This window comes from Parasteatoda tepidariorum, chromosome 2 (assembly GCF_982258835.1).
Source record: "Parasteatoda tepidariorum strain Cologne lab strain chromosome 2, Ptep-v5.0, whole genome shotgun sequence".
In the NCBI taxonomy this organism is placed as follows: Eukaryota; Metazoa; Arthropoda; class Arachnida; order Araneae; family Theridiidae; genus Parasteatoda; species Parasteatoda tepidariorum.
The window spans coordinates 51,797,940-51,815,825 of NC_141756.1; the positions used below are offsets into that span (position 1 = coordinate 51,797,940).

At 30.5% G+C, this 17,886-nt stretch overlaps 1 protein-coding gene across 2 annotated transcripts in view; it reads left to right on the top strand.

The window, feature by feature from the left end:
• The first annotated feature begins 2,653 nt into the window (after positions 1-2,653).
• LOC107453695 (uncharacterized) overlaps positions 2,654-17,886 on the top strand; it is a 38,227-nt gene continuing 22,994 nt past the window's right edge. The window contains exon 1 of one of the 2 annotated variants that reach the window (XM_071177536.1): positions 2,654-3,475. In XM_071177536.1, the coding sequence (XP_071033637.1) occupies positions 2,793-3,475 (683 nt within the window). In that variant the 5' untranslated portion in view covers positions 2,654-2,792. Of the gene's footprint in view, positions 3,476-12,964; positions 13,715-17,886 lie in introns of those variants that run through there. The other variant, XM_071177537.2, reaches the window with a different exon arrangement.

Sequence of the window (17,886 nt, forward strand, 5' to 3'; positions counted from 1 at the left end):
TATATACATATATATATATATATATATATATATATATATATATATATATATATATATATATATATATATATATATATATATATATATATATATATATATATATATATATATATATATATATATATATATATATATATATATATATATATATATATATATATATATATATATATATATATATATATATATATATATATATATATATGGGTCATTCTCACAAAAACAGTCATTTTCATGTCCCCAGTATATTTTATGTTTGTTTTACAGCTTACGAAAAAAAAAAAATTCAGGGAAAGTGTCCTTCAGAATGCAAGCTAACAAAAGAATAAAAATAAAATTATCAATTTTTATTTTTTATTTATTTTAGGTAATTAAAATATACCAATATGTCATTCCCTCACTTGTCCCCACTGCTGATTTAAAAAAAGAAAAAAATTGTTACTGAAATAAAAATTTTTTTTTTACAAATTCGTGTTTTTTATTTCAGAATACTAAAATATAGAATTCAGAAAATCAATTTTAAATTTAATTTCTGATAAAAATATTAACACAGCATTATTTTAAACTTTGTCCCCAGTGTTTCGCGTCATTCCCTCACAACAATGTTCTTATCACTTGCAATCTTCTTAGAATAAAAATATTTTAATAAAAACTTCAGAAGTGAGCAACTGGCATCATAGAACAAAATTGCGGTATGTTTCCCTCTTCAACTTAAAGAAGCCTTGCTGTGGAATAAATTTGAATGAATCAAACCAGGTAAAATTTTTTACATTTGTCATTCCCTCATGTCATTTTTTAGAGTAAAATAAAATACAACTTCATCGAGAAAGTGGATAATTATATGTTGCTTTCTATGAATATAATTGTATGTGATTGACTTCAGAAATTAATTAGGCCTAACTGTTATTTTTAAATTTTATTGAATTCGTCATTCCCTCACTAGTGTATAAAGTGAGGGAATGACGCTGAAGTGAGGGAATGATTCAAGATGAGTATATTATTAAATTTTTTTTTGTTCAATCGTGCCAGTCAATTTTATTTTCTAAACCTGTAAAAACTATTAAATATACAAGAGTAAATTATAATAAATCTTAGTATGTTATCATTTTCAAACTTTAGGTAGATGTAACTTAGATAAAAACATGTATTAAAATAAAATATCATTCCCTCACTATTAGTGTCATTCCCTCACTTTTTAAATAGTGAAAATAATTAATTTACTTATTAATTAATTTGAAAAATAAATAAAAAAAATTAATAAATTAATTTCATAAATTAATTTATTTATTTATTAAATTAATTAATTAATTATTAATTATTATAAATTAATTAATTATAAACTAATTATTTAAAAAATTAATTAATTTAAATATTAAGTATATTTTATAGGATATATACTTTCTTTATAATGCCATTACATATTTCTATTAATATAAAAAGTTTCAGAGCTTTTTATTCACTTTACTTTTTCGGGATTTTATGAACTGAAAAATGACGGTTTTCGTGAGAATGACCCATATATAAAGCTGTTTCTTCAGAAAAGCTTGATTCGTTATAACGCCATACAATCAAAATTCGATAACATCCATTTTTGCTCAAAACCTTCTTTATTTGGAGGTACAATGCGCAAAGAAAGGACCACCCTGAGTAACATTTGTTCTAATAATCAGATCTTCATGATCTAGGACTCGATCTTAATGTTTCAAGGGGTTTATCTCATATATGCTAACTAATTAGTGCATGCGATAATTTAAGATACGAAATCAGACACAGAAACGTACTGAATAAACACACCTTTTTTGCCGGATTCGAATTTTTGATTGCCATAATATAGATAATAATACGATGATAATAGTATCTGGGAAATACGATGATAATAGTTTGATCAGGAGAATGGTCCAAGCTCCGAACCATTAAGATTGAGCCCTAGAATGTGGAGATCTAATCAATAGATCAAAAGTTATTCAAAGTTGTCAGTTCTTTTTTAGCACTGCAGCAATTTTTTTTTATTTCCTAAGTGTTTACTTTGGGAATTATGCTGAAATATATTAAGAATAGGAAAAAAATTACGGGGTTAGAACTTCTGACAGTCTCTTGACTTAAGTACTAAAACACCTCATATCGTATAATCAAGACTGTTGGTATATTTATTATTTATTTTTTAAGAACGAAAGAAAGAATATGTGTATTTATCTGATTATGTAACATAAATTATCACTTGTACTTATTATAAGCATATCTCAGGTTGGTCCATCAAATAGTTCAGATTTATTATACTAAATAAAAACCTGATAAGTGAGTGGAAAGTTACATTGAATGCGTGTAAGATCTTCAGTGCGCGCTTTATGAATGTAAAAAAATGTCTACCCTATAATAGTTTCAGATTTGACTTTTGTAATAAAATAATTTTTTATTGTATTGAAACTCTTGGTTATAAATTTTTTAAAAAAATAGCAAATTTTATTTTAGATCGTAAATGATATGTCCTTGATTTAGCACATAAAGATTTGTATTTTTTCCCTAACTATATCTGCTTTGGATATAGACATGAAACTACAGCTCAGTAAATACATCATCAATGTATATTTACTTTACACTTAAATCAGCTTGGAGATTGCCTTATAACGGGGGAAAAGAAGAAATTTAAGTAAATAAATGTCAATAAGGTAGCTCTTTAGACAACGCATTAGCAATAAATAATACTATTTTACACAGCTTGAATTCCTGTATATAAAGAGGGAATTTTAAGCTTTTGTTTCAATACATTAAATCGGTGCACTGGATTGCCGAACATGGGGTGGTCGGCACTAGCATTTATAACGATATGCATCTTAAGCATTGGACAATCTCATGCCCAAAGGAATCAAGATGTAATGGGTTTCGATGAAATGAGTGAACAATTTGCGCAACTGTTTGTGGATAATATAATTGCGTCCGGAGTGTTCGGAAAGTCCGAGGACAAAGATTTCACCGAGATTATAGAAAACTTGATGAGAGCAATGGCGATGTTTACAAAGCTTCACAAAGAGCCTCCATCTCAGAAGAAAACTCTGATGACAGCTTTCGCTTCCGAGCTCGCCGAGCTTATTGTCGCCGAGTGCGACGACGATGCCTTGAGCGTCGTAGAGAAAACAAGAGCAGTCACCGATGCGTTGAGACACGCTTACAGAGAAAGTGGTTTCCGTCCAAATGAAGAATTTGTACATGAAGTTCAGATGTTGGTAGGCGTCTTCCTTAATGTCGCCGAGGAAAATGCTGATAGAGAATATGAATTTGAAATGACTAGGAAACGAAGTCCATTCGGTAATATACCACAAAAACCATTAGGTGCTGGATTCAATTTTCAAGGAGGCCAAAGAACTGCTCCTCAACAGCAACCAGCTAAAATATTGCATGAACAACATACCCAGGGTGGATACAGACCTGGTGTACGAGATACTAAATTTACTGAAGAAACTAAACGTACTGAAGAAACGTAAGTAAATCAATATATTGAATTCTATGCACGCTATGGATTTATTAGGCTTGTATTTATGACCGTCATTATATTAATACTCAGGTTCTCAAATTATAGAGAAAGACACCCTGGAATGAAGGGAGTCATAAAATTGCGGTCTTAAAAATGTTCTGTTTTTTCCCACATGTATTCGTGAGAAATCGATATTTTGGAGTCTTCGAACTGTAGCATTTATGAAATTGAGTCGCTCAGAAGCCAATGCGGTTAAGTCCAAAACACAACAATTGAGAAAATTAATGTTTTTTGATACATTAGTTTTTAAAATTCTTGGTTTATTAATTTAATTAGAAAAGTGTATAAAGTCTTTTTTCGAGGTGTAAACTCTGCAAAAAAACAAGATATATACAGGATGTGTAAATAAAAACGTAAGTATTTATTGAAATAATGACAGCATCTTAAAAATTTTAGGACTTATACCTTTTGGCAGCTGAAAAAGATGAGAAATTCATGTCTACTAGTATAAACGAACTTTTATTTTTCTCAATCATCTCTAGATACAGTGACTAATAGAAAATAAACTGTTGGATCATTTCAAAAGTTGTTTTTTACTTCAAAACTAGAGTGGCACTTTTCTTTGTTTTAGGAAATGAAAATAAAATTTTAAAAAAAAAATACCACATTTTAAAAAAATACGACGAAAAATACCATACCCCTTTTTTTGGTGAAAAAATACTACCGTAGTATTAAAAATACTACGTCTGGCAACCCTAACTACGAATTTCTTGTTTTTCAGTGTTACCAACAAATATCGAAAGAAGAAGAAGAATTTAGTTTTTATTTCAAAGTTTATGTAAAAAAATATTGATAAAAAGTGGACTTCTTTACAATGGCTTCTGAAATTATTATACAATATATTCAGAAGCTATTAAAAAAAGGGCTGTCTAACCTAGAAAAAAGTAACCAACGAGTAAATCCTTTAATAACTAAGAAGATTATTATTTATTTCATCAAAATTTCCAAAAATCAGAAAATATCAAAAAATGGCTTCTGAGCGGCTCAATTAATAATCCTAAGAAACTGTAGATAAACCTGAAATGTAAGCACTTCATTTGATTGATAAATTATAAAAGTAAAGAAAGTCGAAATGCTTCGAGTGCTTAAAAATAGGCTCCCATTCTCTTGTCTAACCCAACGAAAATTAAAAAACAAAACTGTTTTGAAAGAAAAACTGCAAAGTTGACGACGAAAAAACAGTGGAAATTAAGGTAAATATAAAAAAGACTACAGCAGTTTTTCTAGTTTTCCGTTTTGTTTTCTTTATTTACGTCAGGTGAGTTTTAAAAATACGGGCCTATTTTTAGGAGCTCGACACATGTCAACTTTTTCCGCTAGTATTATTTTCAAGGAAAATGATCAGTAACGTCTTTCATCAACTTAGACACTTTCAATAGCGTGGACGCAGAACACACAGTGTTAATAGGAGCTAGACGAACATTGAATACCAGGTTTGACCAGTCTGTCTTTGATTTATATAGCAGGGTCAATTTCTTTCCTTCAATGTCTAATTCATCAACCGTTGTTTTGTAAGTAATTAAGTTTTGTAAGAAATTCGTTAACAAGTATCGGAATGCTCTTAAAAATGTCATTTTGTTATTGATCTGCATTCGATTCAATTAAATTTATTAGTTGATTGATTAATTTATTAAAGAGTGATAAAATTAATTAATTAATTTATTGATTGGCTAATTGATTAAAAAGTTATTGATAATTGATTAATTCATTTATTGACATAATTGATTACGATTCGTTCCGCGACAAACTTATCCTGTTCATAATCATGTTATTGTCTGTTTCTGATGTGTAAAAAAATATATGCTACTGCTTAATGTTTACAATAAATAAATAAATATATAAATACATATTACTAAACTTATATTCCTCAAATACATTATTTCATTAATATTTTCGAATTACCTGTCTTTTTTAAGTTTCCAATATATAAATAATGTAAGTTTTTAAATACACCACAATTTCACAGTCTTACTACTCGGAATTTTTTTAACCTCACATGTTGTAAAAGTATGACCCAAGAAATGAAAATCAATCCTGTTTCTTCTCTGCAATTTCAATATTTATCACAAATGGAACAGAATGAGCTTCAATAACGAGTAAATATCTACATCTATCTATCTATCTATCTATCTATCTATCTATCTATCTATATATATATATATATATATATATATATATATATATATATATATATATATATATATATATATATATATATATATATATATATATATATATATATATATATAACAAAATAAATAAATACGAAAAAACACGAAGAAAATGAAGATAAAACAAAGGAAAATTACAGACATGCGAAGAAAGGGGAGGAAAATAATAAAAATAATTAAAAAAATAACAAACAGCTGGGGGGGGAGGATAAATTTGTTATAAAAAATCCGGAAAATAAAAGATATAATCTTTTCATCAGCCCACACGATTATATCCGCAAAAAGAGTATATATATATATATAAATATGAGCAAATAAACTACTTACCGCTTGCTGAAAATGAAAAAAAGATCCATTACAATAATAGATATCATATACTGTAATACAATATTATAATAATAGATATTGTTACAATGTGATCTGAACTGGAAGTAAAATAATGTTATAAAAAATAATTAGTTAGGAATTTATATCGTTCCAAAAATATTCTTTAAAAACGATTTAAACCTGCATTAAAAACCTTTTGACATAATTGCTTAAAATTCTGCTCAACTACAATAAAACTCGATTATGCAATTTACAAAATTTACAATCTTTTCCTTACAAAAATTTTCATCCAAAAAGGTATTTAAAAATATTACTAGGTAGAGTTATACGATGAATATCACTTTTGTTAATCGATTCGTAAGTTGTTTTCCATAGTTTTTCTTTTACTCGTTTTCTTGTTCAATAATATGATATCCTAATTCAGGAGACTCTCGCATTTTCAATCGTGAGATTTCTGATAGTTTTTAAACATTGTGGACTAGTTAGAGAAGCTTGAGATTCATCTAGACTAGAATTCCTGATATCTAACTCTTGGTTCGAGAGTTACGACGATAGCTTCAAAGAGATGTCGCCAATAGCCCATTGTGCAGCTCTAGTGCGACGTAAATGAACTACAACAACAACAACAACGATAGCTTCAAAAATGTCCAAAACAACTGGGTTGCCAGAGAGAAAGATAGTGGAATGGTTACCACACTTGGCTTCGCTTCCTCACCATCTCCTTTTTGCTTCTCCGAGTTGGGAACTTGCAGGTCGACATTATCACAGGTCGAATTTTCGACCACTTTCTGATTAATTAGAATGCTTACGTTATGAGAGCTTCCCCCCCCCCAGCGCTTGACGACAATGTAACTTTCAATCCTTTCCAATAAAATCAGAATTAATAATCATATTATTACAAAGTTGGAGTGTTAAAACCTGATCTAGACATTCGAGCCTGTTGACAAATTAAATAATAATTATTTCCTGGTAACTTTGTCACAAGCAAAATTTATAGCCATATTATTTCTGCAATAAATTTATGGTCAATCAAAATTTCAACTACTGGCCGAATATAGTTAGAGGAATATAGTTATAGTTAGAGCATTTTAAAATCTGCTCTGCATTGGATGACATTTCAAGTTTCTTATCGTTTCCAGATCACTACATGCAGATTTTAGAATCATACCCCCCAAAGAAATTTGTCTTTAATCTAAATTTCAACTACTAATTAAAGTGTTTCTGAATGATCTGAACACTGTCAAATGGAAATAGTTGTTTCAATTGTTTCTTAACCTATCTAAGCATAATTTAGATTGTCAAGTGAAATTTATCAACAATTTCAAATTCGACCACTTGCATTCTACTAGAGGACTTAAATTTCGACAGAAGTTCTGCATCTCGAATGATGACCACGAATCTCTGTGATGTGCGTCCTGCAGCACTCCATTACCACTCATGCACACTTGTCAGAACGACATGCATTGTTCACCATAAAGACACACAGAAACGAATCAAACCTTTCTTCACTTCTTTGCTTGACTCTGTTTTAAATGCTAGTAATTTTATAAGCAATTACAATAAGTAATTTTATAATATGTAATAAAATGTTTTAAGCGTCGTAACATTTGGTAATTATATCATGATACTTGTTTAGAGCAAGGCATAAAATCGGTATTTTTTTCTTTACTTTTCACTTTTGTATATTTTTACTAAATATATGGTAGTAAGAACTATAATTCTTAAAAGCAGAATTTCCTGTAAACCTTAACCATGTGAAAGAAACAATTACCAAGTAAATGGTTTAAATACCGTATATTTTGGTATTATTAACGAAAATCATGCTATTTTTAGCAAATATGTCATTATAGTATGGTAATTTTACCAGAGTTTTTTTCTCCGTGTACCTTTAGATCTATTTTAAACTTCAAAATCTCATTTAAGAGTTTTTTGTAATTGCATTTAGAAACGCGTTTCTAACATTCCAGCCATGATTTTTTAACTCCAAGAAAAAGACAGAGATTCTAAACCATCCTAAGAAAACATTTTTTCAGTGGTCTGGTCAGGAATTGAGTAACGCCTGTCTGAGTCCGCAATGTCTGAATATATCGGCTTTTACTTTATCGATATTTTCTGGCACGTGGTGTGGTAAAATATGCTAAACATATGTCAATGGCAACTTAAGTAAATTTAATGATAACTACAATATTAATGTAATTATTTTATGATAGTAACTTGTCTAACTATGGAGCTGGACGGAAAGTTGCAATGCTCTCAGCCGTTCTTATTTCTGCGTTTTATAAAATGTGTATCGCGTTGATTTAAGAAAAGTATTAAGGTTTATGCCCTAGGCCAGTGTTTACCAAACTTATGACTTTTGTGTACCCTTTCTAAAGTTTTCGTTACGCTGTGTACCACTAATAAAAAAATGAATGTATTTTTTACTATAAAAAAATTGCACTCAAGTTAAAAATCACAACTGGCTGTTGGCACCACTAATTATTAACTGTTAACTGCGAAAAATAGCCAATAGAAAAGTACGTAAACGTAAATTTTCATGGCTAGCTTTGTTTTCAAATAAAATTTTTTGAAAATTTCCTTTGTTGCAAGATATTTCGCATAAGAACGCGTACTCCAGCTAAACTGTTCCCATACCCCTGAGGGTACGCGTACCACACTTTGGGAAACACTGCCTACCTGACTTTAACTCTGTCGCCAGAGAAATTTATTCATTGAACTAATAGTTTGATCCAGGCAGATTTTTTTTAATAATCATAGTATTTTCTTATAAATTCCTAAATTTTAAGAATTTAGCGTTCTAAAATCATTAATTACACTAAATATTAAGGAACAATGTTTTTAAATATTCTTAATGGTTCTTCTATCTTTTGCTCTCAATTTAAAAAGGGAAACCTTATAAAAAATAATACCTGCGATTTTGAAAGAAATTCATGTACTTAATTGTTGGTTTAGGTTTAAAACATCTGAATTTAAATTACTTTTTCCTTAATCGAATTATATTTGTTTTATCCTTGCTAGAGGTGTCATAACAAACAGTTTAATTGTTATCGATTTTCTTTATAGATGATTTTCTTATGCTCTCCTTATTTGGGAAACCAGAAACTTTTGTATTTTTCTTTAGCCCTTTTTTTACGAACCTTTTTAAAATATATATGAAAAATTTGCGAAACTTTTTTTTTTTTAAATAATGCCTATTTTACTCTTTGACAAATATTCAATATTGTTTTCTAATTTATCATACAACTTTCTATTTAAATCTTACTCCACAGTATAAAATTTCAATTAATGGGCCCTTTTTTCGGTAACAAGTTATTGTATATTAATAGTGGAGCACATTTTCTGGAACTAATCATTCAATAGCAAAAACGCAATATTTCGCTCATGGGCTGCAATAGTAGCACAACTCAAACGAGTTTCGGACTAAGAACAGGTGTAAATATGAAAGTACACATTCTTTTCAGCAGCAATACTAGCACAACTCACAATTCAACTTGAATATAATCTTCGTTTAATCAAACTAAAGCATTTCTTATACATTTTCCCTAGTAATGGAAACTTTAAACCCACTTACCTCAAAACATGATTTTTTGAGTTGTGCAGCTATTGCAGCCCATGGGCGAAGTAGTTGAAAAGGTTAATGAATCAATAAGAAAATTGAAAGATCTACTTGCAAAATTGATCAAAATAGAAAGCTGAGAATTGAGGAATGATAAAATGGCGTCCTCGAGCGAAATATCAACTACTAAAAAGTGTTGTTCTTGCATATCCTCTTAATCTGACATGCGTCAGATAAGCTCTAAAAGGTCGCGAGGAAATCCGCAATAAAAAGGGTATCTGTGGTAAAATTAGAAAGTCCAAGTCAAACTAGAATATGTTCCAGTGAAGATGGTTGTATACAACATTTTTGCGAGAAGGGAAGATATTTCTTCCTCCCTAAAATGACAGGCACTTGAGATGGCCACTTGCTATTCTGACTAAAACAGTCTGGGTTCCTCGGTCGCATTTTATGTCCAGCAGGGTATCTGGGGATGTCCTATGGTATCAGTGGTGTGTAGGTGGTATACCCCACAATAGATGATAAATAGTTCTGGCCCGGGATAGCCAGACTGTGGGGCGTTGGGCCCATATCCAAGAGGTCGTGAGTTCGATCCCTCCCAGTGTAGTAAATGGTGACTAATGCACGTTGAATCTAACGGGTCACATAGTCGTCCATGTTTTTATAGCAAATCATACCCCTGGAGGTGCTGAATTGGATATCAATCGCTCTCTGGTTCAGGTCAAATTTACGATTTGTGAATGAATCAATGGATGTATGAATGTCTCCATCCTATAAAAGGATTGTGACGTGTGTGTGGCTGAAGTCGTATTTTTTGGCTATAGATGGCGCCATTTTCGAAACAAGAAACGCACCCTCTGCCTTAAATTCGCTTGGTTTCACCAAGCAGGCTTGCTGGTATCGGCAAGTGGCATTAGAAATAATAACAACAGCAACATAAATAGTTCCATAGCTCATGTTCAATTTCAAATAACCGTGTGATGTTAACTAATAATTATAAGGTGAAAGCCCTGTTATAGGGACAAACATGTTGCGATGGGATATTTTGTTCCATTTCAATGCTATATAGAATGATAATATTAGTGATCTTATGTGAAACTAACATAAATGCTCAAACTTTCACCTGCTTTCTTCCCTTAACCATTGGAACTATATTTGCGTAAACTATTGTTGCTACCCTCCCCGCTATTTTGAGGGCAAAAATTTCAGTTCCATCAATGAAAAAAAATTTATGTATATTCTGAAAAAGATCTGATTTTCGTAACTTAAAAATATCAACTGCACAGTTTATTCAGCATGTTTAAGGTTACCCTTAGAATCATGAAGATTGAATCCAATACCCATGATTATGATTATTGTATTTTTTTGTACAAAGTATAATCTTTAAAGTCTGTATAAATTTATTAAGAATTCTATCATAAAATAACAATAACCTGTGGTTCTATTGTATTTGTCAGGGGACATCAAAAAAGCGCGGCGTTAGAAACAACGTAATAAAATAACGTAAGTAACGTGAACATTTTGGTTTCACCGTGCTATTACATATATAATTTAAACCCATATAAATTTTAAGAAAAAACAATAGTTGTTTGTTTATTATTGGGATACTTGCAAGTGACGTAGCATGGGTACCTCGATCTTGGTTGGTTGCTAAAATGTGACTTTTTTTTCCCTCTCGTTAGCAACTGTTCTTTCCATTCTATTTCGAGTAAGCCACCGCGACAAGTATCAGTTCTCTTAAGTAACACATTTTATATCCTTTCACAAAGATTTCAATTCTTTCACTATATATTTCTTACTTAACGCAAAGACGAAGCCACGTAGAACATAAACAATCTAATTATGTATTGAAGCTGCCAGGTACACGAAACAAAAATAAATCACGGTTATAATAAAATACATCAACAAATAATAAATCCAAGTTAAGTAAAATGACGTTGAAAGAATTATATTTTAACAAATTCGATGTACTGTGTTGTATTTAATTAACTTCTCGTTAATTAACATTCCGACTTAGCTCGACTTTAACACGCCATTTTGCTCATAAACTAACAGCTGGAGCTGACGTCATAGCTCACGTATGTAGGTATCCGTGCTCTCTTTCTTCTTAAAGTACAAGTACCTAATTCTGCATAAAGATAACAAGATCATTATCATGATTCACTTTTATATGATTTAAAGTAGCAATTCGTATACAGTCGGTTTTAATCTCAAATATCGCATATCTCCTTCATGCGATTTATATCTATGTGGTTTATGAATCAAAATATCCCCATTAATATTCAAGCGATTTTACTACCACACATCAAAATTCGTTTTGGAATCTCAGAACAACATACATTATTGCTGATTGCGAAGGAACAAGGTAGAGATTAAAAAGCTTTTGAATAAAATTCTGAAGAAATATCCTCAAATTTATTTGAATCTCAATTTAAAAAGGTGCAGCATAATTAACATTGAGTGCTGTGCATTGGATAGTAAATTATCGGTACTTTATATGCGTGGGATAATTTTGTTCTTTTTGTACCAAAAAAGGTGAATAATGTAGAAGTGAGTTGTTGTGGCTCAGGGAATAGAGCGTTTGCCTTCCTGAAGTTTGGATACCCACGGGGACTGGTGGATACAATTTTCGCACTTGGCTTGCACCGACCACAATACTGGAGTAAAACATCTTCAGTGGTAGGAAAATCATGGGTTAGAATTCCCTGGCCGTTTAGCTCAGCGTTAGATGTTTTCGTAATTTACCTCTCCGTGTAACGCAAATGTGGGTTAGTTCCATAAAAAGGTCCTAAATGAAGGTCGGTTTGCCCCAATGCTTGATTCAGAAATTCCCTTGTCTTTTGGGTTGGTTTTAAAATTACAAGGTTACTGAGTTGAGCATTGATAGTAGTACACTCAGAATTGGATCAGCGGTTCAACGCCGGCTGTAAGGTAAAAAAAAATAAATAAGCGTGAATACCTATAAAATAGTTTTAAATGATAGGCAAGAGTTTTATACATTGAAATGATTTTACTTTTTTTAAATATTTGAAATACTAAAATGCTTGATCATGTTGTATAGGTTACATAGGTTTGGTTTGTAGATTATATGGGTTTAGCAATAATCTAAATTAGTCCAACGAAGAAATACCCATAGAAATCTTTAAATAATCAAATCTATCTATCTAAAAATCTAATCGAATCTATCGATTCGCGTGTGCTCTTTTTTTAGTGCTAATTGCATGTTAAACAAATGTAATTAAAAGTCTTCACAGGAAACTTCTGAAATCTGTCCTTGATTTAGCACCTAAAGATTTAAGTTCTTTCCCTAAAGATTTACGTTCCTTTGGATGTAAACACAAAAACTACAGCTCAGCAAACATCATCAAGGCATGTTGACTTTGCACTTAAGTCAATTTAGAGATCGCTTTATAACGAAAAATTTATAAGAAAAACAATCATTAAGCTAACTTTTCAGATAACGCATTAGCAATAAAGAGGACTATTTTACACAGCTTGAATTACTGTATATAAAGGCGAAATTTTAAGATCCTGTTCCTATACATTAATTCGGTGCATTATGATGCCGAACATAGGGTGGTCGGCGCTAGCAATAGTAGCGATATGCATCGTTAGCTTTGGGCAATCTGACGCCCGAATGGCATTCAGCGATGTAATGGGTTTTGACGAGATGAACGACCAATTCGCGCAATTGTTCGTGGATAACATAATTGAATCAGGCGTGTTTGGAAAGTCCGAAGACAAAGATTTCACTGATATCGTCGAAAACTTGATGCAATCAATAGCAATGTTTACGAAACTTCACACCGAGCCTCCCGATCAGAAGAAGACTTTAATGACGGCCTTTGCTTCTGAGCTTGCAGAGCTTATTGTCGCCGAGTGCGACGACGATGCTATGAGTGCAGTTGAGAAGACAAAGTCTGTTACAGACGCTCTTCGACACGCTTACGTTTCTTTGGGTTTCAGGCCAAATGAAACTTTTATAAAAGAGGTTGATTTTTTGGTTGGCGTTTTCCTCAATGTTGCTGCTCAAGACGCTGAAATGGATTATGATTTTCAAATGGCTCAGAGAGAAACTCGAAGGGAAGGCTTTGTCCTGGGACCAGGGGGTCTTCCTCCTCCTCAAAACAGGTATGTAAATTAATCTATCGAGATCTATTATAACTTGTACGTTTTTTTTGAAATTTTTAATTTAGGATCTAGCAAACATACTGATTTCCAAATTTTGCGTAAAGGTATCTTGGAACGGTGCCGACCGACTTGTATAGGGGTTAGGGAAAAACCCTTGCATCAGAAAGGTTCTTGGTTCGAATCCCGGGCAAGGCATGGATGCCCTTTCCTTCTCAGTCCATACTGTGGGAGAAACGTTGGCCCACCTAATATGGTGCCACTGAAAAGTGGCCAACAAATCTGCCCTTCAGATGCCTATATAACGTAAGCCATTCCCCTGCCGGGCATTGGGAAAAAATCTTGGAACAGTGCAATTTTTAACATTTTACGTTTTTAATCGAGATCTTGAGAAATGCTCTGAACTGATATTGAAGATTCATACATAGCGCCATCGAAAAAAAAAAGCGTTTATTGACCAGTAGAATAAAAGAAATCGAAGACGTTCGATGGCAAAGGATGGATTACATTCAATGGCAATCAAAAGAATGTTTCTTAGTTCAAAATTGAAGTCATGTTATCAGTACGCTTAACAGGTAAATTTTGAGTGTCATGAAACTGGCGAGAACAGAAAGTTTTAGTTTCTCTTAACATTCAAGTCATAATATCCGGGAGCATAAGCTAGAACCTAAAGCCTTTTTTTATATATTTACTTTCTCTTGGACATATTTTAAATAAGTATAATACAATTTAATTATTATTTTGAATCTGTATCTTTCTCTCAAGTAGAAAAATAAGTTAGAAAGACAATATATATTATAAGGTTTCGAAAGTATTATACTATGTAGCTGATTTTGTAAATACGGACGGAGAAATAATGTAACATAAATAACGATGTTACTTAAAACATCTTTATGATAATAATATAGTTCTGAATAAGAATCATTAAAAATAAAATGAAAAAAAAGGATAAGTTTAAAATCAAAAGTATACCGAATACTAGTGTTTTATGAACGGAACAAAAAATATAGTCTGTTTCCAAGATATTACTTGTTGCCACTATTTTTAAAATATTTCTGCAATAGAAAAATCCATCCTAATTCATGCGAAGTTGCTTAGTTTAAGTGTTGCTTCAAGTAACTTAGTATTTAATTTAGCTTTGGTTTGAAAAGATCTATTTGAATACGAGTTATATATTCATATCTAAATTGATAAACTTACTGAAAAGAATGTTTTTTTAATTTGTGTTTGAAAGATGTAAAGAGAAATGTATTGATAGAATAATGAATAGAAGTCGGCGATTTCTTTTTTGTGGTAATGATGCTGTTTGAATTGGAAGAATACTTGGGAGTTTTGGAAAACGATGTGCCCAGTTAAGCGAAAGATGCGTTGAAGCTGATGATGCAAGTTAATAAAATTGAAGCAAAGCCTCTAATCATCACCAGAAATAAACATAAATGAGATGATGTACAAAGCTCAACACTTCATAAGGAAAATCTTGGTAGAAATTACTTTCTAAATACCATGATAATTTCAATGAAACGAATTGAAATTTATTTAGTTTTTCTTTTATAAGATAAAAGCACATTAAAACTTTGAGACTTCCATCTTTGAGGGAAAACTTATGCGTGTTATTTAGCATTACTGTCAAATAAGTCAATAAACCCCATAATTGCGAAATATTGAAATGGAACTATTTTAGTTTCTCGATTTATTTGATAAAGAACACAGGGTCGAAATTTAAGACTTTCATCTTTGTGATCAACTTCTAACTAGCATGACTTCCAATTTCGGTAATTATGGCTAATTACCCTGTTAATTACAATATATCAAAATGAAACTTTCTATTTTTTTTCTATTTATGTTATAAAGAACATATGGCAGAAATATGAGACTTCTATATGGGTAAAAACGTGTTATTAAGCATTATCTTAAATTAGACTAGTTACCCATAATTACAAAATAACTTAGTTTATTTTATTTTAGTAAAGTATAGTTTTTCTATCTATCTCAAAAAGAGCACAAGCATTATCTTAAATTAGACTAGTAACCCATAATTACAAAATAACTTAGTTTATTTTATTTTAGTAAAGTATAGTTTTTCTATCTATCTCAAAAAGAGCACAAGCATTATCTTAAATTAGACTAGTTACCCATAATTACAAAATAACTTAGTTTATTTTATTTTAGTAAAGTATAGTTTTTCTATCTATCCAAAAGGAGCACATATTCAAATTTTATCTTTCTAACTTCATTGGAAGAGTGAAAATCAGTGATGAGTGAATAATGGCTTATGCTTTTATATATACTGATATACTTGTATATATACTAAAAGAAAACGTAAAATAAGACGAAATACTTGATTAACATTCGAAGGTATTACTAAAACGTATTCAAATTAAAAATGCATATATTATTTTCCATTTCATATCTCTTTTTTTTTCATTTGATAATGTTTTAGTGTATGCTTGGATTTTTAATCAGGTATTTCGTCTTATTGTACGTTTGCTTCTCACATTATATTCCATTTATAACAAAATGCTTGTCGCTGTTTTTACTTGGAATTACTTCTTACATTTTTTTTTAAATTTCCTTGTAGTTCTATTTATAATACTTGATTTTGTTTTTATGTAGATAAATTGATAGATTTTCTTTCCTTGCGTATTAGTTTTTTTAAATCGAAATATTAAACATCACACAATTTCTTTTCACCCTAATAGGATATATTTAAATAAATCTTAAATATTAGTTTCTTTTGCTGAAGTTGGTTTTTTAGTTTTTATTAGTTTATTAGTTTTTGTATCTAAGTATTAAACATCACACCATCTCTTTTCACCATAATAGGATATATTTAAATAAATCTTAAATATTATTTTCTTTTGCTGAAGTTAGTTTTTTAGTTTTTATTAGTTTATTAGTTTTTTTTAAATCTAAAAATTAAACATCACACAATCTCTTTTCCCCGTAATAGGTTATATTTAAATAAATTTTAAATATTAGTTTCTTTTGCTGAAGTTAGTTTTTTAGTTTTTATTAGTTTACTAGTTCTTTTAATCTAAATATATTTAATTATAATAGGATATATTTAAATAAATCTTAAATATTAGTTTCTTTTGATGAAGCTTTTTACTTTAAACTAACATACTTGTATTAAGCATAATCGAAATAGTTATCAGATTATAACAGGTAGCAAGATGACTATCTGCCTTTTCTAACTATTTAATTTGGTTTCTTTACAAATTTTGATTAGTACTTTTATGTATTATTTATTATTTTATTTTATTTAAGCCCGAATATATAATTATTCTATTATTACATTATTTGACATTCTTTGCCAAATGAAGTTCAGCTGTTTAAATTTTAAGTAACTTAAAGTTCTGGTCGACTGAATCAAGTTAGCGACAGTACCTTATCTGTACATTATAATTTCAGTATAAATTAATTCATAATGCTTCATAAACATATCAATTTCGATGCTAATTTTGCAATTTTAAGTAAACCCAAAAATATCAATTTTATTTTTCGATCGCTTGTATGAATGATGTCATTGAAAAATTTAAATCAATGTATGTTTATAATAAATCTAATAATACTACTATTTAGCAGCCACGAAACGAGCCTGTAACAATAGACTTCTTGATAGCGCTTTCGATAATTGAGGACTGGTTTATTTATTTCTTGGGTGATAGGTTTTTGGCTTGGCAATGACGTTGAACAAGAAATTTATTTTTAGTCTGTGTTTGATTTTAGGTAACACTTACCACTCCCGCGAAATGAACTAACAACCTCACTGAGAGCTTATCTCTTGATTGCTAGACAATAACTATTTTAATTTACACACTCCTTTGTTGACGTATGCCTGTTTAGGCAGAGGGGGTGCGATTGTTTTTGTTTTCCAGTGGCGCCATCTATCGCCAAGAGTTCGACTTCCACACACTCTCCTTTATTCTACAAGAATGTTAATATTTGATAATGCATATAGACTATTGCTTTTTATGAAATGATTTTTCTCTCAAACACTCGCATAATTAGTTTAAGGAAACGAAATTAAGTAAATCTGCTTATGGCAGTCTTGGTGTCTTTATTATGCTGCAATGCTAGCGTATATATGCTAACATATTTAAGTGTGATATACTAATGTGCAATGCCATGAGCATAAATAATGTTGATTGTTTTGTAATTGTATTCTAATGACT